This window comes from Thunnus albacares, chromosome 11 (assembly GCF_914725855.1).
Source record: "Thunnus albacares chromosome 11, fThuAlb1.1, whole genome shotgun sequence".
In the NCBI taxonomy this organism is placed as follows: domain Eukaryota; kingdom Metazoa; phylum Chordata; class Actinopteri; order Scombriformes; family Scombridae; genus Thunnus; species Thunnus albacares.
In genome coordinates, this window is record NC_058116.1 from 27,315,546 (window position 1) to 27,342,790 (window position 27,245).

Genomic DNA, 27,245 nt, shown 5'->3' on the forward strand with positions numbered 1-27,245 from the left:
ACACACGTTAAAAAAAGCCACAGACATTCAACACAAACACACACACACACACACACACACACTGAGTTTACTTTGTGAGAGAGGAAGAGATTAATCTTATGTCGGTAATAGTTTCGGAAAAAAAATACGTCACAGCAAACATGACTAAAGTTGTTTTATGAGGTTTATTGGAGCTTATTAGTGAGGTGAAAATAAAGATGTTAATTTAATAAACATTAACATTATAGACTCATGCATCGTATTTATCTTTTCTCTTATGTGATCAGGACATTTCATAGAGAAGTCAACAGGTCGGTGTGTGTGTCCATTTAAATGGATTTAACAACATTGCACGTGCACATTATTGACTTTATCACATTATCAGCTGATTATTAAAGCTTTATACCAATATCTAATGCAACTACCAGCAATGATCAGCAATCCCCAAATCTATCAATAATTAGATTAATTATTAATTAATAATTAGAATAATTAATTAAACATGCTATAGCAGGGCAGTTTGTTTTTAATAACAAAACAATAACATACACATGTTTTAAATATAAATAAAACATAAAATAAAAAGAGAAGGTACTGTTTTTTGGACTCTACACACACTGCTTCTAAGCCAAAAACCAGTTCTCAAATATATGCTTGTAACTCCAGAACTATAAGTCCTATCGAAATATTTTTTGTTCTGTTAGAAGCACGAGGCTTTACTGAAGACTCTGATGTGTTTTATGTTTATGTATTCCTTAAAATAAAGGAGCTCTGGCTTGAGATGTTTTACCCTCGATAACATGGGTGCAGACGGGAGGTTTAGTCATTGCACAGCAGTCCCACCAATAATAATAAGAATAATAAACAGAAAGTTTTCCAAACAATTACAGATTGTACCAAAGCAACTGATAAAAAGCGTCATTTATGTTTTGCTGCAAAGATTAAATGTTTTTTTTTTCATGTTTGAGCGTGAAATTTATTGAAAATGAGCCTTATTCAGAACTCCCACGTGTTTAAACATTTGTCAAACATTAAATTGTGAATATTTATGTAATTCTGTCCACATTTTATTCCTGATGCTGACAAAATGGAGGTCTGTCACATGGCCTGTTTAATGTCGGGACATACATGACTCGATTCACAGAGACACTAAAAAGAGGAACAAACACACTGTAAACAACAAGAATCACTTGATCACGTGCTATTTTAATCAGAAACAGGTTTATTGCTAGTAGGTTTGCACGTGTTGTTGTGCATAACAGTCAAAATATACACAAGATGAAGTAATTTTAAATAATATAAAAAAGAAAGAAAGAAATTTACAATTTAAAAAATGTATAACAGTATATGTGGTGTGCTAATAATAATAACAACAACAATTATAATAGTTATAGTAATACAAATTGTTTTAATGTAACGTGCCATGTTAGATCAAAAATTATAGATGTGCAAATAAAGAATTATGAGATTTGACATTAATATAGTGTATTCACTAATTAATTAATGTCCATAAGTGGAATGTAGTCCGTAATGTATAATGATTTATAATCAGTGAATGAATGAGCGTATAGCCGTTTAATTAACTGCTTCAAAGACACATATTTACCAGAAATAATTTAATTTCTTTATTTTTTTACACAGTAAATGGTAATTTACTAGTCACCACTCCAGTCCAGTAGGGGGCGATATAAGCTGCCTCACCAACAGCCGCTTATAAAGGAGCGAAGAAGAAGAAGAGGAAGCGGAGGCAGAGGTCAGAGGTGAAAGTTGAACCAAGTGAAAACATGGTTGAACACGGGGACATCCGCGTGGTTCACCGAGGTGGCAGTAAAATAAACTTCAGGGAGCCTGTCATCACCACCGACTCGAAGTGAGTGTGTGTTTTCAGTCCGATAATGTTTAATATTGTTTGGAAGACGTTATTAGCCGGAGAGCTAAAGCCGGCGCTAGCTGTTAGCCGTTAGCATTTAGCTGCTAGGAAACTTACTGCTGCTGTTTACATAAAATATCCCCAGTTTGTTTCACCTCTGCGACAATTATCTGTTAAGATAATTTAATAACATTCATACCGACTAAACATAACCACGTTTGAGTGCCTCAACTGCGATTTGTAGCCTAAAAGATGCAGTGGTGCAAAGTAACCAAGTACATTTACACATGTAACGTTACTCTACTTAAGTACAATCTCGAAGTACTTGTGCTTTGAGTTTTTCCATATGATGCTACTTTATACTTCCACTCCACTACATTTCGGAGGGAAATATTGTACTTTCTACTCCACTACATTTATTTGACAGCTTTAGTTACTTTTCAGATGAAGATTTGACACAATGGATAATATAACAAGCTTTTAAAATACAACACATTGTTAAAGATGAAACCAGTGGTTTCCAACCTTTTTGTCTTTTGACGTCTTACAAAAAGTAGTGTGTAGTCGGGGTCACATTTCACATGTCTATGAGTTGTTAACAGCTCCACCAAATAGTGATTTTCCCCTCTAAACTTCTCACATGCTTTCATTTTAATAAATGTTCAAATGATCCAATATTTTACCAAAAATCAAAGATTAGAGAAAAAGTCCAAAAACTGAAAACAGATTTGTGTATCAGAACTTTGTTTTTCCTTCTTTCCTCTCTCATTAATCATCTCACCACCCCTCAGATTTATCTGCTGACCCTTTGGAGGGGCCCGACCCCTAGGTTGGGAACCACTGGACTAAACTAGCTAACTGTATATAAAGTAGTTGAAACTAGCTCCACCTCCAGCAGCTACAACAGTAACATGCTGCTCTAACACTGATGCTTCAGTATTAATAATCTAATGATGTCATATATAACAATATATCAGTCAGAGGGACCAAACCACTACTTTTACTGCAATACTTTAACTACATCAAGCTCATAATACTTATGTACTGTTACTGTAGTAGTATCTGAGCACTTCTTCCACCACTGAAAACATGTGTTTTGTGCTGCTGCAGGTTCCTGCTATGCGCCTCAGGAGAATGTGTGAAGGTGTTCAGCACCTCCACAGAGGAGTGTATCCACGACCTGCGGGGTCACACAGACCTGGTCACAGGTGTGCTGCTCAAACCCTCCAACCACCTGCAGGTACAGTCGTCTCACCACACAGTTGGTTAAAGTGTACAGCTGTAATTTACTCACAAAATTGCTTGAAAATGTATATATGTGTGTTTTCTGTCTAATTTCATGATGTTTCTGTTTGCTTGGTGTCTCTCCTAAATTAGATTGTTAAATATCATATCAGATAAGTATCTTTCAGCTTGATATCCTGTCTAGAGCTGCAAAGATTAGTCGATTAATTGATTAGTTGCCAACTATTAAATTGAGCTCCAACTATCTTGATAAGTTAGTTTGTTTGGAGTCAGTTTTTAGTCCTTTGTGACAGTAAACTGAATACTGTTGGTTGAGACAAAAGAAGACATTTGAAGCTCTGTGATCCACATTTTTCACAGTTTTCTGGCATTTTATGGACCAAACAACTAATCAATTAATAGAGAAAATAATCAACAGATTAATTGATAATGAAAATAATCATCAGTCGTCTGTGATTTTTCAAGCAAAAAACACCAAAAATCATTTTTGATTGTTGGTCGAACAAAACAAGATATTTGAAGAATCATCTTTGTCTCTGGGAAACTCACGACTAGTTTTTCATTACTTTTCTTTATTTTATTAGACTTAATTAATCAAAAAAAATCTGTAGATTAATTGCTAATGAACATAATTGTTACTCGCAGCTCTTAATCTGTTTTTGTTTCATTTACAACACTTTACAGCTGCAACGATTAGTTGATAAGCAGAAAATTAAGTAACTGATTAATCATAAAAATGCCAAATATATGCCGGTTCAAGACGATGCTTTTCTTTGCTTTGTGTGACTGTAACTGTAATATTTTGGGTTTCTGGACTGTTGGTTGTAAAAGACATTGATGGACATCTTTTACATGTCTGTTTGTCCTGGAAGAGGAATCACTCCTCTGTTTCTCTTTCTTCTGTTTTTCACCTTGTTACAGAATCTTTTGGGAGTTTGTTGTCTTAAGTTTCGTATGTAATAAAACCCTTTGAGGCAAATATGTGATATTTGGCTGTATAAATAAAATGAATCTGACTTGAGAGTAACTGTCAGTTGCAGGTCTGCAACATATTAAATATATATTATCTTTGTGTTGTAGGTGTCTGTTTTATAACTGTTTTACTCTTCATATGATCAGCGTGTGTTCAGGTGCTTCAGTTGTTTCAGCTCGTTGTTTATATTTGTATTTTATTGTCACATTTCTTATTTCTTCCTCTGTGTTGTTGCAGGTCTACTCTTGCTCAGCAGATGGCACTGTCCGCCTTTGGGACTTCACAGACGGGATTCTCATTAAGGTACAGACTGGTTCAACTGTTTACAGTCATTCTGGTTCAGCTGAACCTGCTGCCCCCCAACAGACTCTCTCTGTATCTGCTCCACCTCTGTTTACACGTTAGTGTGTGAGGGCGGTTTTTCCATTTTAAGTTCTGTCCCAAACCAGTAAGTGTTGACTGGACGGTGAAATGGTTGCAGAAAGTTGTCATTCTGCACAAAGAAGGAAGCGTCAAAAATGTTCCTGCTTGCTACTGTTTAAAATATTATTCTGATCATAAATATAAATCTATAGCTACACTTTCATAAAACAACCTTTTAATGCTGAGTTTAAAATCACAGAACACGAAATAAAGTAAAAGAAAACGTCACTTTTTTAAATTTGTATTAAACCAACATGCACACCAATGAATTAAAGGATGTACATTCTGAACAGCTGAATGATTTAAGGTATTAATTAGTATCCATGGTGACTATAGCTGTAATCATTAATCAATTAGTGTATTGGAAGACAATGAATCAGCTTTAATTAATTTAATTAGTTTAATTTATAGTTATAATTAATAGTTTCAGTCACTTTTCAAGCAAAAAAGTCAAACATTCTTTGGTTTTCAGCTCAGATGCTTGTTGTTGTCATATAGAATAATAACACAGATATTATTATTATTATTATTGGGTTTCTGGACTGTTGGTCGGAAGAAAAAAGGAATTTGGAATTTTAATGGAGAAAATCCACAGTGTTGTGGAATTTTCCATCTTTAGGGGTTACAGATTGGGTTACATTGGGTCTGGGTCTTGAGGTCACAGTGTAATTCTTAAGCAGGAAGGAGACATCCTCTCCTCTCCTCTCCTCGAGACTCCAGCTGTCTGTGATGTTTTGGGGAAAGCAGAAACCCCTCTGATAGAGAGTAATCAGCATCACCATGGTCACCGAGGTCAGAGGAGGCTTTCCTAGATAACACAGATAGGTGGAATGTGAAACCAGAATGTGCTGAAAGTGACCTGAAGTTTAATGCAACGTGACCTGAACTGACACGAGTAAAATGCAGTTCCTTGTTTAGAAACTAGTGAACCAATTAGACTAATTGTTCATATTGTAGGCTGATAAAGACTCGGAACGGAAAGAGACAGCATCCTAGTTGTTCTCTATTTCAGTTTCTCCTTGATCAAATACTTCAATAAACTTTTTCAGCTTTAAGACATGAAAGGCTCGTGTCTTCTTTTCTCCACTGAGGTGCTGACCATCGCTCAAAATATCCACAACACACAGATTAACTGATAATAATAGTTGCAGCCCTGATGGTGACAGATGTCATGAGATGAGGAGATTGATTAGATATTTATAGCCTCCTGTGAGCTGTGAGTGTAACTTAACGTACTGAAGGACTAGTTAGTTTGTTTGTGTTGTTTCTCTGATGTCTGACAGCTGTTTGATCTCTTCCAGACTTATGTCATTGGATGCCCGATTTACTCCATCTACGCCTCAGCAAACCATGAGGGAGTCATCTTCATCGTTACCCCCGTGCTAACTGACAAAAGATCCGGTAGGTTTGACATATTGTCTGATTGCTGTGACTGTTTGTTTAACAGTGTGAATGTGTGAGTTTTAATTGAGCTTTAACTTTGCATATATGTTGTTAACATATTTCATGTTATGTGCCTTTATATATAGCTTTTATATGATATTGCTTATTCTTATCTGTTCATATTTGCTTTTTATATTTGCTGATTGTTTCTTATATTTGATAGTTGTATTGTAATCAGGGCGTCTATGAATAAGAGATCTTTCTGTATAAATAAAGGAAAGGAAAAGACAGTCAGGATGTGCTTTGACAGGATAAATTCATCCTCTGATCTAAAGTGTTTCTTCAGCTGCTGTAAATGTATTGATTTTAATGTTTGTTTCATGATTTCATTGAGGTCTGAACTAAAATCTAAAGCAAGTAGAGCCATGAACTTCCTGACTGAGTTACATGGAGCCAAAGCAGAAGTCATCAATAATAATGCTGAAAAAGTATCAACCTGCAGAGCGATGCTAGTTAGCATGCTAACTGTAAACATTAAAAACATAAAAAATAATCAGCAGCTGTTTTGAGAATCGATTAATCATTTCATGTCATTTTTATGACACTTCCAGCCAGTCGTTAGTGAGGATTTGCTAAATTGAATATTTTTGGGTTTTGGACTGTTGGTCGAACAAAACAGACAATTCATCTTGGACTATAAAACTATAAAACTATAGCGGACATTTTCCACAGTTTTAGAGACTAAACGATTAACTGAGAAAACAATCTTCAGATTAATCAAAAGTAACTGTTAGCTACAGTCCTACTTTAAAGGAAAGTTTTAGCTTCAGTCTAGTGATAATCAATCATTGTATGTGTTGTCTGGATTCTCCCGGGTCTCAGTGTTTCTCTGCAGTAATTTAATGTCACTGAATGTTTAAACACATTCATGAGCCTGTTTGTTCTCTCTTGTAAACTCACAGCTCGAATATTTTACATTTATAATTAAATATCACCTGCAGATGGTAGAATGTAAAAGTTTATATGTGCAGAATGTTTTTGTTCATTTAACATCTGTTGAAGTTAATCTGAAGTTTGAGGTTTTTGTTTGTTAAAATAATGGTAATGCAGGTAAAAATGTGTTGCTTTCAACCCGTTTATTCTAATATCTCCCAGGCGGATCAGAGAGGTGCTTTTTAAAACGACCACTAGGAGCCGCCAGAGACAAAAAAATCGCTTAAACATGTGTGTAGTTAGAAACTGTGTAAAAGGTCACTGGGTAAGAATGTCAAACAGGCTGATGTTTGCCTTTGTGTGTGTGTGTGTGTGTGTGTGTGTGTGTGTGTGTGTGTAGAGCTGTTCCAGCTGGTGGCGGTACATCTGCCTCAGAGTGGAGATCAGCTGGTGGAGGCCCGAGAGTTTTCTGCCGTGCTCAGCGACGTCAGCTCCAACCCGGAGGCCATCGCCTTCGGCAGAGGGGTACGTACGCCTCCGCCTCCGCCGCCGCCACTGTCACCAACGCACATCTGGAACTCTCACTTTCCTAAATGTGAATCATCCACTTAGTTTGTTTGCTGCCATGAAAACATAAACTGATGTGAGGAAACAGTAATTGTTGGGTGTCAATTCAAACTATCTGTCTGTCTTCAGAAAACCTCTAATGAACCGCAGTTTGAGTATCAAAGCTCTGAAATTAAAGCCTTCTGAATGTGTAAAGTTCCCTCCTGGGTGTTAGATGATGGATGAAACCCACTCAAAATTCATTCTTAAAGCGGCTATAATCCATACTTTTTTAATAACAAGTTATGAAATGACAGCGTGTAATTTGCGAGTCTCTTGTAGTGATGAGAATTATCAGAGACTCTGCAGTTCCTCTCGGCTTTACGGAGCTTTATAGTGAGTTTCAGCTCATTGTTCAGCTGTCAGGCTGCAACTTCACTGTTTCGGTTCAGTCTCAGCGCTCTCATAGCATGTTTTACAGAGGAAGAAGCTCTAAAAAGCAGCTGTACACTACCTGCTCAGCAGCAAACGACAAACAGACACAGTTAATGTAGAGCAACAGCAAACTAACTGGTGAACAAAGTGGAGCATTTAGCATCTCAAGAGCCACATATCTCCCTCAGGAATTGGTAGAGACCAAAACCAGAGCTTAAAGAGAGAGAATATTGGACAGAAACACGACTCCAAATGTGTAATAATGTTTCTCTATAACTGCTGGATGAGGAAATATGTTTGCTAACAGGTTCAACATATCAACTTAAAAGGTTACATATTGTTTCTGCTGCCAACAAATGGCCATAAAACCAGTTATTGTAGGTTTAATTCTTGTGTAAATGTCTCAAGAACAGGTTTGAAATACACTTTGATTGTAGCCTTCCTGACCCGTGTGATAAAACGTTCTCATCCTCACAGGGGGAATTTATCGCCTCAGCTAAAGGTTTGCAGCTGGAGAGCTATTTCTTCAAGAAGCAGAAGTCATACAGGTGAGTCACAGTGTGGAGATGATACTTTTATTAAACATCAGTTTCATCATTTCACCCATTTTTGTCACCAACTTTTCAGTAAAACCACAAACCTCTGACAGCTTTAAATTACACGCAAAACCACAAAACATTTCTGCTTTATTAGACACAAGACGTTGCAACATATACGTGACCGAGGTCATGAGTCAGCAGGACGGCCGTTAACACTGTATGTCTGATTTTTTTTTTTTTAAAGGTTTTCCCTCAAAGAAGACAACAAGAAGGGAGGCAAGAACACATTCACATGCGTCGCCTGTCACCCGCAAGACGACTGCATCGCCACGGGCCACGCGGACGGAAAGATTCGCTTGTGGTGAGTGTCGTAACCACACGGCCTTGAAGCGTGCACGCTCGCTCCCGTTTAGTCTAAACATGTGCCGCTCACGTGTCCTGCGTTTATTCTGCTGATAGCTGCACCATTGAACATCCCTCCCAGCAGATGATGTGACAGAAACGTTTATTATTGTTCTGTAACCTTCTTATTTCACTATTTCAGCTTATTTATTCTGTTCTTTTTCTTCGTAAAGCGAGCATGGGGTTCGACAGAGTTTTATTAAATTTGAATCTCAATATTTTTACCTCTCAGCAGAAACCAGTGTAGTTGTACAAACAATGAGTACAACTCAAAGATGTCTAATTACATTTTATAGGAAGTAACAGTAGAGTTTATGTCTAATTAAGGCTCACAACCTGATAATGAGATGAGCAACATATTCTATGTCTGTATTCTTGTATCTGAGGTCCTGATTCAGATCGATTAAACCGATCAGATTAAATGTTGATGTGATATGAATCAAATCATTAAGTTTGAACTGGGAGATTATTTCTGTTGGTCCCTGTTGAACTACAAAAAAAACACACGATCGTCTGGCGGTTGTACAGTGACGTCACAAATAATCTTCATCTGGATACAGATGCCAGCAGCAGAGAGCATATTAATCAGAGAACAGTGACAGTTTTTGTTAATTAACAATATTTGTTGTAATCTGCCGTCACGGTTTGTTATTTTAAGCAGAGACTGTCGGCTAAAAAGCTGCTACCTATTTGTTTACCGCTGATCTTTGCTAATAAAACAGTGAGGAGAGAGATTCGTTATCGTCTGAGTTTAACAAATCTTCAGGTGTGTTGCAGATGGAGAATCTTACACGTTCATGTATAAATATCAGGTGTTGAGGAGAAACTTTATATTTCCGTTTGTCCTTCCAGGAGAAACTTTAACCACAAGAAGGAGTACACGTACTCGACTCTTCACTGGCACCACAGCGCCGTCAGCTCGCTGCGCTTCACCCCAGAAGGTACAAACACGTCATCACCTGTTTACAGCTGACGTCTGAGTTAATTAGAGCTGCTAAACAGACAATCATTCGGCAACTGTTTTGATAATAGAATAATGGTTTTAATACCAAACATTGGCTGGTTTTATAAGCCAATGTGATGTGATTTATACTTTATTTGTTAAACATGATAATAAACTGATTATATTTTCGTTTTTGGACTGTTGGTCGTTTAAATTTGTCTCATTTAATTCTGGGAAACTAACAGGCACTTTTCATGATATTTTGACATTTTATAGATGAATCAATTAATAAGAAAATAATCTGCAGATTAATCAAGGATGTAAATAGTCGTTAGTTGCAGTGTTAGTGTGAATTGAAATATGTTTGTCATACATTGCAGTAGAGCCTGGGTGTCCCACAGTGTATTAAATGTCTACCAGTCCTTCAGAAGGGTTTCTGTGCCCGACATCACTGTCCCGCCTCTCCATCTCTCTCTCTGCTTTGCTCTACCAGGAACCAACCTGCTGAGCGGAGGCGTGGAGTCGGTGCTCGTCCAGTGGAGATACAATCAAGAGAGCCAGCGGGACTTCCTGCCCCGCCTGGGCGCCACCATCACACACATCGCTGTGTCACCTGACGGAGCTCTGTTCTGTACCTCACACGCAGACAACAGTAAGAAGCTGTAAACCTGTACCGTACCCTCGGATTAAACACAACGAACAATTACAAGCTGCTGGAAAATAACAGTAATAGTGGAAATACAGAGCTGCTTGAAAGTTTCTGCATAAATATGAACTAAAACATGATCAGATGTTCATTCAAGCCCTAAAACTAGATAAAGATACATCAGTTAAACAAGTGAGACAAAAAACTTACGCTTGTTAATTTGTTTATTGAGGAAAATGATCCAATGTTACATATTTGTGTGTTGCAAAAGTATGTGAACCTCTAGGATTATCAATTCATTTCAAAGGGAAATTAGAGTTTGGTGTTTCAATCAATAGGATGATAATCAAGAGTGATTCTGCCTTATTTAAAGAAGAGAAATCTGAGTCTTCACTGTCAAAGTCTGAACTTCACAACACAGGTTTGTGTAAGTGTGTCATGGGTCAAACAAAGGAGATGTCTGAGGACCTTAGAAGAAGAGTTGTTGATGCTCACCAAGCTGGAAAAGGTTAAAAAACCATTTCTAAAGAGTTTGAACTCAACCAGTCGACTGTCAGGCAGATCATGTACAAATAGAAAACATCCAACACTATTGTTGCCTCCTCAGGAGGGGTCGAACACCAAAGATCACACCAGGAGCAGGCGTGTAATAGTCCAAAGGGAAATTAAAAGCCTCTCTTGCAGCGGCTACAGTTGATGTTCATGAGTCCATCATCAGGAGAACGTTGGACGTAAATGGTTTTCATGGCAGAGTTGTGAGGAAAAAAGCCAGTTCTCTCCAAAAAGAACATTACTGCTCGTCTAAAGACCACGTTGATAAGCCAGAAGGCTGTTTGGGGAAAAATGTTCTGTGGATGGATGAGACCAAAATTGAACTTTTTTGGTTTGAATATGACGCGTTATGTTTGGCGACGAGCAAACGCTGCCTTCCAGCACAACAATGATGGCGGTATCATGGTTTGGGCCTGTTTTGTTGCCTCTGGACCAGAACGGCTCGCAATCATTGAAGGAGCTTTGAGTTCAGAGCTGAAGCAGCAAATTCTACAGGAAAACGTCAACTGAAGCTCAACAGAAAGTGGGTCATGCAGCAAGACAACGACGCGAAACACACAAGTCGTTCTACCAAAGAACGGTTAGAGCAGAAGAAAGATAATGTTTTTGATCGGCCGAGTCAAAGTCCTGACGTATAGAAATGCTGTGAAAGGACCTGAAGTGAGCAGCTCGGTGGTCGCCAAGCAACATCCCTGAGTTGAGACTGTTCTGTAAGGAGGAACGGACTCCGAGCCAATGTGCAGGGTTGATAAACAGCTACCGGAAACGTTTAGTTGGAAGTCATTGCTCGCTGCAAAAAGGGGGGCCACACCACTTATTGAAAGCAAGGATTCACATACTTTCACCTCCCACAAATATGTAAGATTGGATAAATTTCCTCAATAAATAAATGAATAAGTTTAATGTTTTTGTCTCGTTTGTTTAACTGGGTTCTATTTATCTAGTTTTAGGACTTCTGATCATGTTTTAGGTCATATTTATGCAAAAGTAGAAAAAAATCTAAACTGTTCACAAACATTCAAACACCACTGTAGTTTGTGTACTTAATCTTTTTTGGAGTCGACATCTAGTTTCCACTGGTGGAAACTAGTTATTTCTGGTTTTCAGTATTTTTAATACACTTTGTTCTCCGCTTAGTTTAAACTCCTCAAACTTTAAACTCGCACATTTCGTACATCAGATCTTTCCTCTGACAGATGAGAAAGGTGCTCGCAGTAATATCTGCAGCTGTGGAATGTTTATACAGACTTGATTTCAGGATTAATTAAAAGCTGCAGTAACTAATCTCTGTTCTCTTCTTTTGCTCTAGAAATCACGATCATCCAGAGTTGTGTGAAAGTGTCGGCGGTCATTCAGGGTCTGGTCAAAGGTGAGTACAGACTGTAGCTGGATTACAAACATGCTGTACGGGCTCGTCAATAACACTTAGATTTGTTAACTATTCAGTCACTTAGGTTGTGTTCACTGTGATTAGAAATATCTCTGTAACTAATGAAATGTGTTCACCGACATTTAGAAAACAAATCAAAGGAAGAAAAACTTTTTTTTTTTAGTCTGGAATAAAAAAACTTGCATGAGAATCAGCTGTTACCACTTTTATGTGCAATCTTCATTTATGCCAAGAAAGCTACAACTCTAACCTTTTTATTTAATTAAGATCAAGATCTTTTATCTGAGTCCAGCAGACAAAAGGAAAACGAGCATAGACTGATATATAACAAAAAGGGAAACGACCTACAACGCACATAGCCGGACGAACAAACACACATACAGCATCAGAAACAATCAGAGACGTCACAAAATAGACTCCAGGTTAAAAGTTTGCAGTACATTTTGCAGAGAATTGTATCCATAATTTAATTTAAGCAGTGTTAAATCAAATAATAAAGGTCTTAACACTGTTTGAACCATCATATCAGTCGCAGGGAAATCTTACATTTAACAAGAACTGCCGTAAAACAGCTGACATATGACATTTTTAAACATGCACAAACACACACAAAAAAAAAAAGTGAACAGCACAGGAAACAATGTGTTATGCATGAAATATAAGCATGACGCAGGATAAAAACCACTAAAAGTTAAAATAACATCGGTCATGGCTCCAAATCAGGAAAAGAAACTGACGGTCGCGCCCCTGCTGCATTACAGCCTGTGAATGCTGTGACATGCAGATTATCTTTATGTTTTTTCGTATTTTTATACGTCTCAGCAGATTCACTTCCTGGGAAAAAAAAAAAAAAATGTATGGTCTACAGTCACACAATCACTCCAGTGTACATTGATGATGCAGATTTCTGAACATTTGCGCCTCTCTGTCCCTTTGCATCAAACTTGTCTGTCTACATATGGTATATCAAAATAAAAAAAAGCAAGATTTCATCCTTGTTTGACACAGATTTATGCTTTTTAAATGTGTCAAAACACGTCCTAACGAACCGCTCCCGTTCAGTTAAGGTAGCTGGCAGCCGTCTCCACCTGTGGGAAGGAAAACGTTGTTGACTTTGGACGACTTCCTCTTAATCAGACCTGAATGCAGCAATTGATTCTCTCTCTTCTTTTTTTTTTTTTTTTTTTCCTCTCTCTCTCTCTCTCTCTCTGTCCTTGTTCAGGAGAAAGTGTCAGATCAGACCTGATGGTGGATCCACGCAGCAAAGCCCTGGTGCTGAACGGGAAACCGGGCCACCTGCAGTTTTACTCGCTCCAAAGAGACAAACTGCTGTTCAATGTAAGATATCACACATAAACCAAACAAAAAAAAACTATGTTTGTGGAGGCTTTTATTGTCATTTGTGCATAAATACGATTATGAGCACTTGGAAACAACTTATTTGAATTAAAAACCGATGCGAGTAGTTTTAAGAACAGAAAGTTCCAACACAAACTTTAAAAATACTGCCAACAACCACAACAACTCGGTGTAAATTTGCCTTAATAGCCAAATTCTTGGGCCAACTTGTGTGTTTCCCACAGCTGGACATTGTACAGCAGGAGTACATTCATGAGTCGGGCCTGCAGCAGTTCGAGGTGGTGAAGGCGGCTTTCGATGCCTCTGGCAACTGGCTGGCAACGGTCGAAGAAAGAAAACAGAAAGCAGCTGAGCTGGAGCTGAATTTAAAACTGTGGGCATTCGATGAACAAACACAGAGGTATCTGTTTATACTTTTTATTTAGTTTAAATCAGTATGTTTACATGCACCGAAGTGACCAGTTTACTCAGAGAAAGTAGGTTACGAAGGTTCATATTTGCCGATTATGTTTATTGTTTTGTATATTTTATATTTGTATTGTAATCAAGGTGTCCTTGTGAAAGAGACGTTGCTCAACATGGTCCAACCTGTCTAAATAAAGGTTTGAATGAATGAAGTTTACATGCACTGTAGTAACCAGGTTACTGTAAATCTAAGTATACATGCAGCTCATCAGCAACCAGATTTCTCCTCTACCCCTGATCTTATTTTGGCATCATGTCTAACTGATTTGAAACTTTATTAGTGATAGAAAAAGCTGCTTTTTTTAAATTCCTTTCAGAGCGAGAAAGTGCCTGAATTTAACAAATCAATGTTCAAATATTCACAGCAGTGAAAACCGACTTATTTATACGTCTACAGGCTTCTTTGTTTTACTTTTAGTTGAAATCTGGACGGAATAATTGTGAATATGAGGGCGCATTGCTGCGTGTAATGATTTATTTCATCCAGCTGCTCCACGCTGTTATTTCCTCAGTCTGCAGTCTGTTACTCTGCATGTGTGTACTTGTAAAACAAAAAACAAAACTGTTTGGACACCCAGCTATATGTTTACGTGTTTGCCAAGAGAAATCTACCTGAGACAACCGGGTTTCTTCCCTAATTATGTTTAAGCAGCTTTCTGGTTTACATGACGGTTAAGAAGTCAGCTCACTGGAGGAAGCACAAAAATACAATTATTATATAAAAGATATATTTGCATATATTCTGATGTACTTACACCTACATATACTGTGATATATATGAATTTAAAGCAAACAGAAGCCTGTGCAGGAGAGGTGGGAAGCTTCAAGATAAACAGGATTACATGAAATGAAAATAATGTAATCTAGTAGTGTTTTTGTTCCATTATGTAATAGGAACGTATGCTAAATAGTGATTTTTTTTTTTTGTTTTTTTTTTTCCTTGATCTCCAACCACAACCCTGTAACATGCTTTTCCTATCACCTGCAGTTTTGTGCTGAACACGACCATCTCGGCCCCCCACGAGGCCCGGATTACAGCCATGTGCTTTTGCCACGCTGCCGACAGCCAGACCACCATGCTGGTCTCCGCCAGCAAAGACGGGCACTTCAAAGCCTGGCAGCTGGCCGCCCCAGCCCACACAGAGGGTAAGCAGTCTAGCTCGGTTTCTGCCAGTCCGGTCGACCAACAGGTGGAGTTTAGTTAAGCAGTGCAACAACATTTACTGACCTTATTTAATTTGTTGTGACCTTGTTGTTTAGTAGGTTTTTGGCTCAGTGTCGTCTTTACCTCATTGTTTTGTTTTTTTTTTGTTGTTCGGACATTATATGTACCGATTAATTCTCACTTTAGACATGCATCACTGTGTGTGTAATCCTGAGATTTGAGTAGATCAGCTGTGGCTGCACCTGCTTTGTGAATCTGTCTGCTCTCTTTATAACATTTGACACTGATACCGAGGCCAGACACGTGGACTCAGCACAGCCCTACACTAGGATTTTATTCATGGACTTCTCTTATACTTTTAATACTGTGCACTACCGCAACTCCTAGTGGAGTTTCAGGTAAACCCGACACTGATTTTATAGATTAAGAGGTTGTTTTTTTTTTTTTTTTCACAGAACAGGCCACAACTTGGTGCTGGTGATTTAGGGGCATACACCAGTTACATTACTGCCCCCATCATAAGGTCAAGGAATAGTTTTAATAGGAAACTATAATAAATAAAGATGATTAAGATGCTATATGAACATGCAATGTCAGCTTTAACAGGATTTTCAAGTTGTCATTCAATAAAAAAAAAAACAACAACTCCCTCACTTCCTCAAAATAACTCCTAAAAAGCAAACGGGAAGCTCTCTGTGAGCTGATAGTGCACTCTGCCATGTCACAGACTGGTTTGGTACATAGACATGAGCAAGCGTTTCTGCAAGTTGGCATGTGATTTAAAGTTCTGCATTTCATTTTTGTAGAGATGGAACGATTAATCGATGATACTCAGTCCTGCCTTTCTGGTAGGATGAAGTATGTCTCAGTTGGGGGGGGGGGGGGGGGGGTGCAGGTCTAGATCGCTCCCTGTCACCTGTGGTGTTCCGCAAGGATCGGTTCTCGGCCCCATCCTGTTAACCCTCTACACGCTCCCCCCAGCAGACATGGGATGTCTTTTCATTGCTATGCTGATGATATCCAGCTGTACATCAAAACTGCCCCGAGCCCTTATGAAGCCATGTCACGCTTCAGCACCTGTCTGAAGGAGATAAAGGCCTGGATGAGCAACAAACGTCCTGTTACATCCTCTTCTTATTGGCACTTCACACCTTTGACGGCCAGGACCATCCCCCTTTCCTCCTCAGTCACTAATCTGGGGGTTTGGTTTGACCCTCAGCTGACTTGACTATGCAAAACCTCTCAAAAAACATCTGTAAACCCTGTCAGATGCAGAGAAACTTGCCTTTATCTCCTCAAGGCTCCTCACAGGGATCCCTGGCAGGAGCTTCCAGAAGCTCCGGTACACATCACAACAACGCTGCCAGGATCCTGATGAGTGTGAAAACACCAACATATAACACCAATTCTGTTCTCAATGCACTGGCTCCCTGCCTCCTTCAGGATTGACCACAAAGTCCTGCTACTCACATGCAAACCCATCACCAGATATGCACCTCCCTACCTACAGAAACCGATCATACTACAAACCTCCACCAGCTCTCTCAGATCTGCCGGCAGCTTGCTCGTCTGGGCCCCCGGTATTAAGCTATGCACCGTGGGGGATCAAGTCTTCTGCTCTGCTGCACCTCACTAACCAACTGAGGGCAGCTCAGACCCTAGACTCTTTTAAAAAAACCCTTTCTATTCAGGAAGGCTTTTTCATCTTAACTTATATTGCTATTTTCTTTATGTTCTGTGTTAATACTGTAGCACGCTGAGTTTCGCCATGAATGACAAGTGCGGCACAAATTAAATGTATTATTATTCATTATGTAATCCAGAACTCTTGGTGTCTGTCTCCCTCTCTCTCTCTCTCTCTTTTTCCTCTCGACCTGGCTTGCAGATGAAGGTCCATCCTGGTCGTGTGATTTCGTCGGAGCCTATCACAGCCTGGCGCCTGAATGCTGCTGTTTCTCAGCCGATGGCTCTCTGTTGGCCGTCAGCTTTCAGGAGGTGGTGACTGTGTGGAGCCCGGCCTCCTGGGAGCTCCTGACAACTCTGTCCCAGCCGCCGGGAGCTATCAGGTCAGAGCAGCACACAAATACCCACACATTCAGTAGGGGTGTGTGTGTCGAACATTAATACTTGTAGGACTGAGTTTATATTATGTTTGCAGCAGTTTTAAGTAGTGAAAATGATCATTGAATGCTTGCTCACATTCTTTTATTTTGTTTTTTTAGTTAGCCACCTTCTTGAACAGCTGTTTATGTTAAGATTTAAGTTTTATTCACTTTTCTTGCTTAGATGAGAAGATCAACAGCACTCATGTCTGCACACTAAATATGAAGTTGGAGCCATTAGCTAAGTAGCTTAGCTTAGCATAAAGACTGGAAACAGCTAACCTGGCTCACTAAATAATATGTTAAACCAAAGTGCAAAAATGAGCGGGGTGGGGGGAGGGGGGGGGGGGGGTGTGCCAGACTATTTCCTGGCCCTGAGCCGTTGCCAGGCAACCAAAGGGGACTGCAGGAAGTTGCTAGTCCCGGCCAAGAAATAGTCCCTTTTGTATGGGTTTAACAGACGAGATCTAACGTGTTAATTTGTGAGCTTTAGAGGTGTTGATAGGTGGATTTTGTTGCCTTTTGTGCTAAGCTAAGCTAACCACCTGCTGGCTTCATATCTACCGTACAGACGTGATAGTGATATCAATCTGTTCATCTACCTCTCAGCAAGAGAATAAATGTTATTCCCAAAGTGTGAAACTGTTTCTTAAAGCAGAGGCAGAGGTGTAGATTTAGATAAATATATAGTTTTTCATTTGCAATCTCTCTGTGCAGGCTGATAAACGATCGAGGAGAAAGCTGCACGCTCATCACATTCCAATCTTCTATTTTTAACTTTCAGAATCTGTTTTGGCACACGTTGATGTTAACAGACAATGATCTACAGCAGGCATTCACCAAACACTGATTCATACGCTGTATAGCAACATCATCCAGCAAAAGATCATCAAGTGCTTATTAGCAGAGAGAGAAAGACAGTCTGTGCAAACACTTTAATAACTTGTGACTTGTTAAAAGTGAGAGAAAGAAAACCATCACCAAACTGTATCTTCACAACATTAATATCTGTAAAATGCTCATTAGTCTGTCCAACACTGGTAAGTAGAAACTGTACAAAGACCAGTAACAGAGGACCGTTTATTCGCTGTCAAGTCTCCGCAGCAGTGGACGACCATGAACAGTTAAACGACCTTGTCGCCGTTCTGGCAGAGGTCCAGGAGTGTTGTTTCTCAGAGGATGTAACCGAGAAGAAGTGCTGCCTGTCGGCCGGTTGACGGCAGGAACAGGCTGCAGTTTCGCAACGTTGCTCGAGTCTCAGAAATGTTGGCAAATGTCCCCTCTGCTCAAGAAGGGGCCCCACAGGTCACTGAGGACGCGAAACTTCAGTTGCTAGTTTCTGTACCACTTTTTTTTTTGGAAATAAGCACCACAACACAAACTCAGCATTCAGCAAGCAAAATATAGAAAGATGACATAAAATTCACCCTTCGGCCATTTTTTTTTTTTTATATACATTTGAGAGCAGTGAAAACTGCTAAAGTGACCAAAATATGTAAAAAAATGGAAATATCTCAGTTTTTTGTGCATTTTTGTTCATACAAAAGTGTTTTGGGTTAACTTTGACTCATATTTATTCAAAAATTTCAAAAATCACCACTCAAATTGTTTATTGAAATCATGATGGATGTTAAATTCTCTTATTTTATGTTACATAGAACTATAATAAAGTGCGATTGTGAATGTTTTCTCTCCATAAACAAATAGTGCACAACCTAAAGAATACATAGTCTCTGAAAGATTAAAATATAATCAGCTATTTATTTATTGTCTGATGAGTATTTATGAATGAAAAAAAGATGTGTTGTTCAGACACTTGGTAGAGAGACTAATTATGAGGGATACAGTGAAGCCTCAGAGTATTAATGCTATATAAGGGTTAAAATAAAGGAACCAGCAGAAGGAACATAAAGATTTTAACAATCAAGAGACTTCTTCTTTTTTTTTTAAAGAGTCATTCAATAACACTAGAAAAGGTGCTGGTCAGACACTTATTTGTGTTCCTTCTGCTTGTCTGAACTAATTTCCGTATCTGGCACGCTGCCTTTTCCCCTCAAAAAACTCAATCATACTCAGAAAAACCTCTTCAAATGAGCAGACATTTCCTGTGTAGTTTGGGGGAGCTGACGGTGGGAATCTATTCGTAATAATAATAATAATAAGACTTCAGAGTTGAAAGGAGGGAAAACTTGGGAGACGTTAATGGTCTGCTGTTTTGACAGCTGCCCGGTGCCCCTTACATAACTCCCACCTATGGATGCGTAGAGCCTGGTGATTTGCTTGACCTCGAACTTCAACCAACTTCAGACTCTTTACATGAAACTTCAGACGTTAGTCATGCTTGGTTCACCCACCGAGTGCTGTGAAACTACTTCACATTTACATTTTTTGTCAATATAAGTCATTTATGAATGATATGTTTGTTCATGCAGCAGCAGTTTAAAGTCAGAAAGGCTGACTGGTACTGATTTATTCTTGGTGGGTGCTTACATGTTCCCAATCGAAGCCCCCAAAGCAGAAAAAAAGCTAATCCTGTGAAATATGTGTTGTGTAAGGAGCTGGTGGTTCTTTAGGGGGATTCTTTACAGCGACAGGAAAATAAATTAGACTTTTTTTTTTTCCTCCACTAGGGATCTTTGTTTTGGGCGACTGAGCTGCTCCAAATATCTGCTGGGAACTACAACGAAGAACCTGCTCTGCTGCTGGAATCTGCTCACCTGCTCCTGTAAGCTAAAAATTCATATTTGCAGCTGCATGCGTTTTGTTTAAGTGTATATTTTCGGTTTCATCAAGTATATAACTATACGTATCCTTCCCCTTTTCTTTTTTCTCCCTCTTCTTCTTCTTCTTCTTCTGTCTGCTTTCCTGCTCTGGCAGTGGAGTGGAGCACCTCCATGGACGTCAGCCTGCTGCTGGCCGACCCCGTCTCTGAGAACATCACTGCCTTCTGCTTCCAGGAAGGATGCACCGACTGTAAGATTTAAACACACGTGCAGCCCGAATATGAGTTTTAACATTTGCAAGTTGGAATCAGACCTCTTTAAAGTTGCAGGAAATCACATTTCTTCCGTATCTATATGTAGGAATACTGTGCAAAGCATTTGAGTTTACAGAAAACATCAAATAACTATTAAAAATGACAAGTGATTTATTTTATTTTTATGATTTTTTCCAAAATATTTCACTCCATATAAAGCCATGAATAACTGTTCAGAGGTTTGTCTTTAGATCTGAGATGCAGCTGCTGCCCGTGTGCAAGAATTGAAAGTTATTGAAGTTGTGAAAGAGGAAGTTTACGTTGAAACGCTGGTTTGACAGTGAACAACGTGCCGCAGCTTATAGAATACATATCATTAGTGTCGTTGTCAGAATTATTAATCTGCTTTGACGCTTATGTTTGTTCTGATCCAGCAGCTAAGATCCTTAATCTGTAGGAATCAATCTTCTCATGTTTCTCTCTCTTTTTATTTTCAGTGTTTGTCTTTAAGCCCAGCGAGCCTCGGCCGCTGTTTTCCCAGAAGGCCGTGTGTTCGGGGAAAGTGACGCGCGCTGTCTTTGCCCCGAGGGACGAGATGCTGGAGAGCTGCGAGGAGAGCAGCCAATGGCTGAACTGCTCCCAGCTCTACTTCCTCACTCAGTACATGGTAAACACATTTGATGTTTAAAGGGGACAAATCTCGCTTTTTATGATTTATTCTGTTATTTTAATACTGTTATAATGTCACATATCTATGTTAGAAGTGGTCAAAGCTCCAAAACTTGAGGTGAACGTATGTGAAAATGCTCACTGCAAGTCAAAAGTCAGGGCTTTGTTTGCAGCGTTACCTCTACTTCCTCCTTGTGGTGATGTCAGATTGTTCACACATGCTGTCTGTTAGTAGTCTTTGTTGCTAAGGTTGTTGCTAAGGTTGTTCCACAGGTTGTTGTTTGTTGTCCTCTCGCACATTTCGAATCAAATTCAGGCTCGAACATGTACGGATGTATTTGAGAAGTTTATATTTCGAGTAAAGAACAGGAAAAGAGGTGAAATGCGACTACTATTATTTGTTTACGTAGCCTCCAGAGCCGTTGGAAGTCTGCTGTTAGCTTCCTGAAGCTGACCAATCAGAACAGAGTGGGCTCATTTGGAGGCGGGGCTTAAAGAGACAGGAGCTAAAACAGCCTGTTTCAGACAGAGGCTGAACTGAGGGGCTGCATAAAGGGCCAGTATAATATAAATAAGGCAAAGATATTCCAGTTGAGCCCCATAAACATAGACCTGGAAATGTGCATGATATGTCTGATTTTATTTAATAGCAAAGAGTAGACTTTACTACTTTACTGCTGTGTTCATCCAGAGAAGCTACACACACAAGTAGGACAGTTTTTATTGGCTGGCAGAGGCAGTTTCAAACTGGTAAAACTGGTTATACTGATAGGTTGGTCACTGCTCTTTCATACACCATCATTCAAATTCATGTTTATTTTCTACCTCAAACACAGACAGTGATATTTTGTCTTTTGGATTATGATTTATTTGGTCATCTTCCTTTTGTAGAGTTACAATGATTGGTCCAAAGGGGGCGCTACACTTACAGGTTTTTACATGCTGTTCTGTTTGTTACTGATTAGCCAAGTCAGGATCACTGTGTTATTTATAAAAACATCAGATGTCTTTTGATTTTTCCCCTCGTTGCACGTAACCCCGGCCCTGATATTTAAAGTCTCCTTCCACTATAAAAACACGTTTTACTAGTTGATCCTTCAGTTGGATGTTTGAGCTTCACTGTGCAGAGTTTGACACTAAAAGGCCGTTTTTTTTTATAAACATCTGCAGAAAGTGGAAAGTTTCTCTGAGCTCATTGAAAATACGATTTTTAAGGGGCGGGCTTACGAGCAAGATTTGTGACATCACAACTAGTTTGGAAGCTAATCTTGGTCCAGTATTCAACTTTGACAAGTGTGATGTGGAAACTTGAAGCCTCCAGCTCACAAACACTGAAAATAAACTTTACAGTGGAGTAAATTGTCCATCTCGTGTCCAGCAGTTCAACTTCTGAAATGAAATATATTTGCATATTTATAGATTCTGGATTTTAATTAAAGAAGAAGGAGTAGAAGTAATTTTAAGGGTTTTAACAAGATAATTGAGTTTTTTTGTGGAAAAACCACCTCAGAATATTTTATATACGTCTAAAGCTAAAACTAAACATCCACAGCCCTCCATCTGTGGAAACATTTATTGAAAAGTTTATCAAAACAAGACAGACTTGATAAAACTGTGAACGTATCCTTTTAATGAAAACCAAAAGTGATGACACCAGAAATTGCAGCGTTTAGAAAACATGTGAATTCAGCAAAACCAAACGGACTCAGACAGTTCGTTCCAGTTTTCAGTCTGTTTTATGTCTCAGCCGTGACATCCACATCACATGATGATGTAACGGTGTAATGTTATGCCATAATCGTAGTTACAGTGAGCTGTATAAAATCCATAATGCCGCCATAAAAGCAGAGTCCATTCAGGGTGACGCACACATCATTTACATCCAGAGTTATCAGATCTCACCCTCTGCTTCTCCTCTTAGAGTCTCGTTAGCAAAAACTCTTTCACCTCCTCAACTCTCTACTTAACTCTGAGAGGAAAATGTGACCAAATCTAGACACCTTAAACATATTTATATAATTATATTGATGCAGTTGGTTTTAAATTCTTTTAACTAGTGTACTTTCCTTTCTTTTGTACTTATTTAATGTTTTTGTATTTACAGTAGGGTCTAAAAGTCTACTTGACTATTTCTTTCATTACAAATGATAATATCAGCCTAACGATTCAGTTAAATCTTTGAAAAATGGACGTGAATTTCAGTCTAGCCATGATTCGTCCCCCTTTTTTTTTGCTTTAATGACAGCATGCAGTGGAGCTGGCACAGACTCCGCTAGTGTGTGCGAAACCTGATGACCCATGTTCCCTCAGCATGATTTTGACATTGTTCCAAAGAGCTTCTTGTGAGCCTCCTCATGGCTTCTGCTGATTGGAGTCTTGTGTTCTTTATTTAGCAAACTCTGTATCCGTGTGGAAGTTGCTTTTCTATCTCTCGGGGAACTAAGCTTGATGTATTGACCTGAGCTTTGGATACAACTGATCCGGTTTTTGCAGAGCGTTTTAGAGCTCCGTGCGACGTCCCCTTTTTAGAAACTTTTAGTCTAGCCGTGACTTTATGCTGCTTAGTTCTGATGTTTGCCACCATCACAACCCTACCTAATGAGCAATGATCTACTGGAAACTTGATGCACAGCCATATTTATAGCAGATAAACACCGTCTGCATGTTGAGTTACTAGAACGAGCCTCTGATTAGTAGATCAAATCCACCTGAGTGTCATCTAAACACATGATTCAGTGGTTAGAGATACAACTTGAGGAAATCTGACCTTTTGTACAGAGGAGTTGGTCAATGCTACAAATTTGCTTCAATTTGCAGAATTTTAAAAATTTCTTCTTCTTTTTATGTTGTAACTTCTTGTTTTTAAATGTTTCTGTTCACGTGAAGATAGTATGTGTATTTGTTGTGTTCATGTGATTTGTGGTTTTACTCTGTGTTGTTACACTGCTGCACAACTTAGGGACAAATAAAGTAATTGATTAATTCATTGATTTGATAAAAAAGGACTTTTGCTCCATTGTTACATTTTGCACACTGTGTGTGTGCTGTTGTGTTCTTCTGACTGATGTGGACTCTCCTGTTCAGGACCTCATGACCTTCACCACCAAGGCGGAAGAGGAGCGACTGATGGCGTCCAGCAAACAGGTAAAACACACACATGTACACCAACAAACATGTTTAAAGCAGATTTTCTGAACTCTGAGAAACATTGAAGTTGATATCTGATATCTGGCCGTTCCTCATGCTTGCAAAGCCGCACATAAAATTTAATAGTTTGAAAACTGCAGGCTGGACTGATGCCTGTATTCAGTTGTTGCTTCAAATGTTTTCTTCTAAAATGAAAAAAGGCTGATGGAGAAGATGCAGTCTGTTGTGCTTGGCTAAAGTTGCAGAAGTTCCTTGTTCTCTCACAAAGTATCCGGATGTCCCGTCTTGTTCCTCCTATTAAATAAAAATCACTGCTGAAGCTTTATTTCCATCATATCTCTGAACACTGTTTTTATTTTTATTGATGTGAGACATGAGCCTGTTTTATTCTCTATTTATATGCTACCGTGGGCCTTTTTAATTCGTCGTTTTTATGTAGACGACACACTGCTGTACATGTCTGTCAAATGTGACCATAAAAATTTTTTAAAAAAAGGATAAAACAGAGATGATGATGATGATGATCGGCCCTGAGAACAGCAGAGTAAACGAGAATTCAGTTTTCTCTTTTGACTCTTCAGATTTCTCTGTGCACATTAAGGAAATTGTGCTTGTTACAGTTACGAAATATCTCAAAGATAAAATATTTATCTTTTTGAAATTTTTTTTTTTTTTTTTTTTGTCCTCGGGGCTCGACTATCGTAACTCGTTATACTCTCACCTCAGTCAAGGAGCTGTAGCTCGTCTGCAGACTGTTAAAAGACAATTAGCAGCATTTTGAACCTAGAAGAAGTGCAGGAGGCTTGAATAACCGGTTATCCAGCTCAAAAAAAACCCTCAAAACTCACTAAAGGCTGATTTATGGAAGGTTGACAGAAATTATGTATTTTCAACAGAAAAAAGGGATGCTTGACACTTTCCTTTCATGTCGCGCACCTGGAAAATTAAGTTATGTTTTGGACACCATCATATTTGTCACACAGTGTGATTGGGTAGTGTTGCTAACGTCGCCATGGAGACCATTGTGACCATTCCTTATTGATATTTTGGTCCCAGTCTGGATAATATAATGCAACTGAACAAGCCGGCTGGAGGATAGCGTCTGGTTACCATGGAGACGACTGATACCTTTCGCCGGAGCATAAATTGAAAACGTCATGTGACTCTTTAATTTCTGTTGAGTGACATTTGTCAAAAGTGTCGAGCAACCCACCGTAAATCAGCCTTTACATTCCCTCACTTTTTAAAATTTCATTTTATTTGTTATTCTGTAAATATAAATTAAATGCTTTTAACGTCAAGCTCTTTACAAGCGCTGTAAGAATAAATCTTTACTTACATACATTTCCTGTTTTTCCTGACATTGATTGTGATTTTTTTTTTTTTTCCTCCATTCAAGCTCGTGGTTGATGACAGCGTCGCCATGACGCCGTTCTACCTGTTGCTGGGGAAACACCGGCAGCAACAAGAGGAAAATCAAGACTCGCTGAGCATCCTGTCCGCTGAGCGAGAGCAGCTCCCTCAGGGCTCCGTCGCTGTCAAGGAGGTCAGTAGTTTGACCCTTCATGGATTATGTTTTAAAAATGATTCATTGATCATTAAGTGAAAGATGAAAACACACACATGTATTCGTAGTTTGTCCCTGTTAGTTTGTAGCTCTTTAAACTTTGTTGTTGTTGCTGACAGCTCCTGCAGACGCCGGCACACGTCCTGCCCTCCACCTCTTTCCTCTGCTCCATGTTCGTACAGTCTCTGCTCATCTCCGTCACAGACACCAGGTCAGTTATCCTCGAAAACTTCCTGAAATTCAACACGTTATCTGAATAAATGTCTGAATGTTTGTAGTATGGCATGTAGTGTAAAGCGCTTTGAGTGGTCAGAAGACTATGTGCTATATAAATGCAGTCCGTTTACCGTTTGTTCCCTTTTCCATGTGTTTTTGTTTGACTAACTTCATCATCGAGGGTCGAGATAGTGTCAGTGTGAGTTGACAAAACGCTGCTGGTTCACACAGGGTCTCACATGACTCAGCAACTTGAAAACTAAAATAGTCAACATCGGAAAATGTGGAGTTTCTATTTTCTGGTCTCTGAAAAGATATCAAGTCACGCTAAACTTTTTTTTTTTTTTTTTTTTCCCCCCCGATGTGTGCCTTTGTGGCCTCAGGGAGGAAAAACAACATGCGGAGGAGGAAATGGAGAGCGAGAAAGAGGAAGAGGATTCAGAGGAGGAAATGGAGTCCAGTACCTCGAGACCGAAGCAGGCGTCAGTTGGAGGCCAAGCAGCGGAGTCTGCAGCCCCCCCTCTGACAAAAGCTCAGGTCAGAGAGCTGAGGAGGGTGAAGAAACTCGACCACAGCTGGCTCAGCAGCGTCCTGGACTGCTAAACATGATCGTGTAAAAAGACACTTGCAGAGATACAGTGCTTATAGGAAGTGTGACCATCCACCATGGATTTTTTTTTTATGTTTTATTGTTTTACAACAGTGGATCTCATTTGGATAAAAAAATACAGAAGCAAAAAAAAAGTGTCAAACCTGTGCAAATATGTTAACAGAAAATACTTGATAGTAAAGTATTTGTCCTTTTCACAACAGTATTGTTTTGTTCATCTGACAAATCTATATCAGTGTGAATGAAAATAACATTTTTCTCTGTAAAACTGTTATGTTTCATGAGGAAAGTGTGTGAGCAGCAGTTTTAAAGTCTTGTGTCATGTTTCGGGGTCATTGTTATAAATCTTCTCTTGAGTCACAGTCAAGTCGTCTTGGAGACTTTAAGCAGGTTTTCCTCCAGAAATTCTTTGCATTTTCAGCTCTGTTACCGTCTGTTTTCAAGTCTCTCGAAGCAAGTTCAACTAGTGTGGATGTCTTCAGTTTACCTGGCTGACATCAGTTCGGCTCAGTCAATAACCTGAATAACCTGTATCAGGAAGCTGGTTACTAAGCAGCTCAGTTAACTCTTATCCAGGTGCAAACATGTTGACGCAAGTTCTTAATTTCAAACCAATCACGTTTAGAGCCGTTTCTAAGCAAACTAACATGACTGTAATCTTCATGATGAAGGAACCTTTAATAGTTTTTGGACAACAACGACACAGAGG

General features: G+C 39.1%; 1 protein-coding gene across 1 annotated transcript; it reads left to right on the forward strand.

Annotated features, from left to right (window-relative positions):
- The first annotated feature begins 1,684 nt into the window (after positions 1–1,684).
- On the forward strand, positions 1,685–26,898 carry wdr75 (WD repeat domain 75). Its single transcript, XM_044366049.1, has 21 exons — positions 1,685–1,849; positions 2,960–3,089; positions 4,305–4,370; positions 5,792–5,891; positions 7,207–7,331; positions 8,265–8,335; positions 8,571–8,687; positions 9,581–9,669; positions 10,165–10,323; positions 12,179–12,238; positions 13,482–13,597; positions 13,843–14,018; positions 15,072–15,229; positions 17,134–17,314; positions 19,981–20,075; positions 20,228–20,323; positions 20,825–20,994; positions 24,081–24,140; positions 25,543–25,689; positions 25,830–25,921; positions 26,310–26,898. Exons 1-21 carry the CDS (start codon positions 1,764–1,766, stop codon positions 26,527–26,529), a joined length of 2,514 nt encoding a protein of 837 aa, XP_044221984.1. The 5' UTR covers positions 1,685–1,763; the 3' UTR covers positions 26,530–26,898.
- The last annotated feature ends 347 nt before the right edge of the window (positions 26,899–27,245 follow it).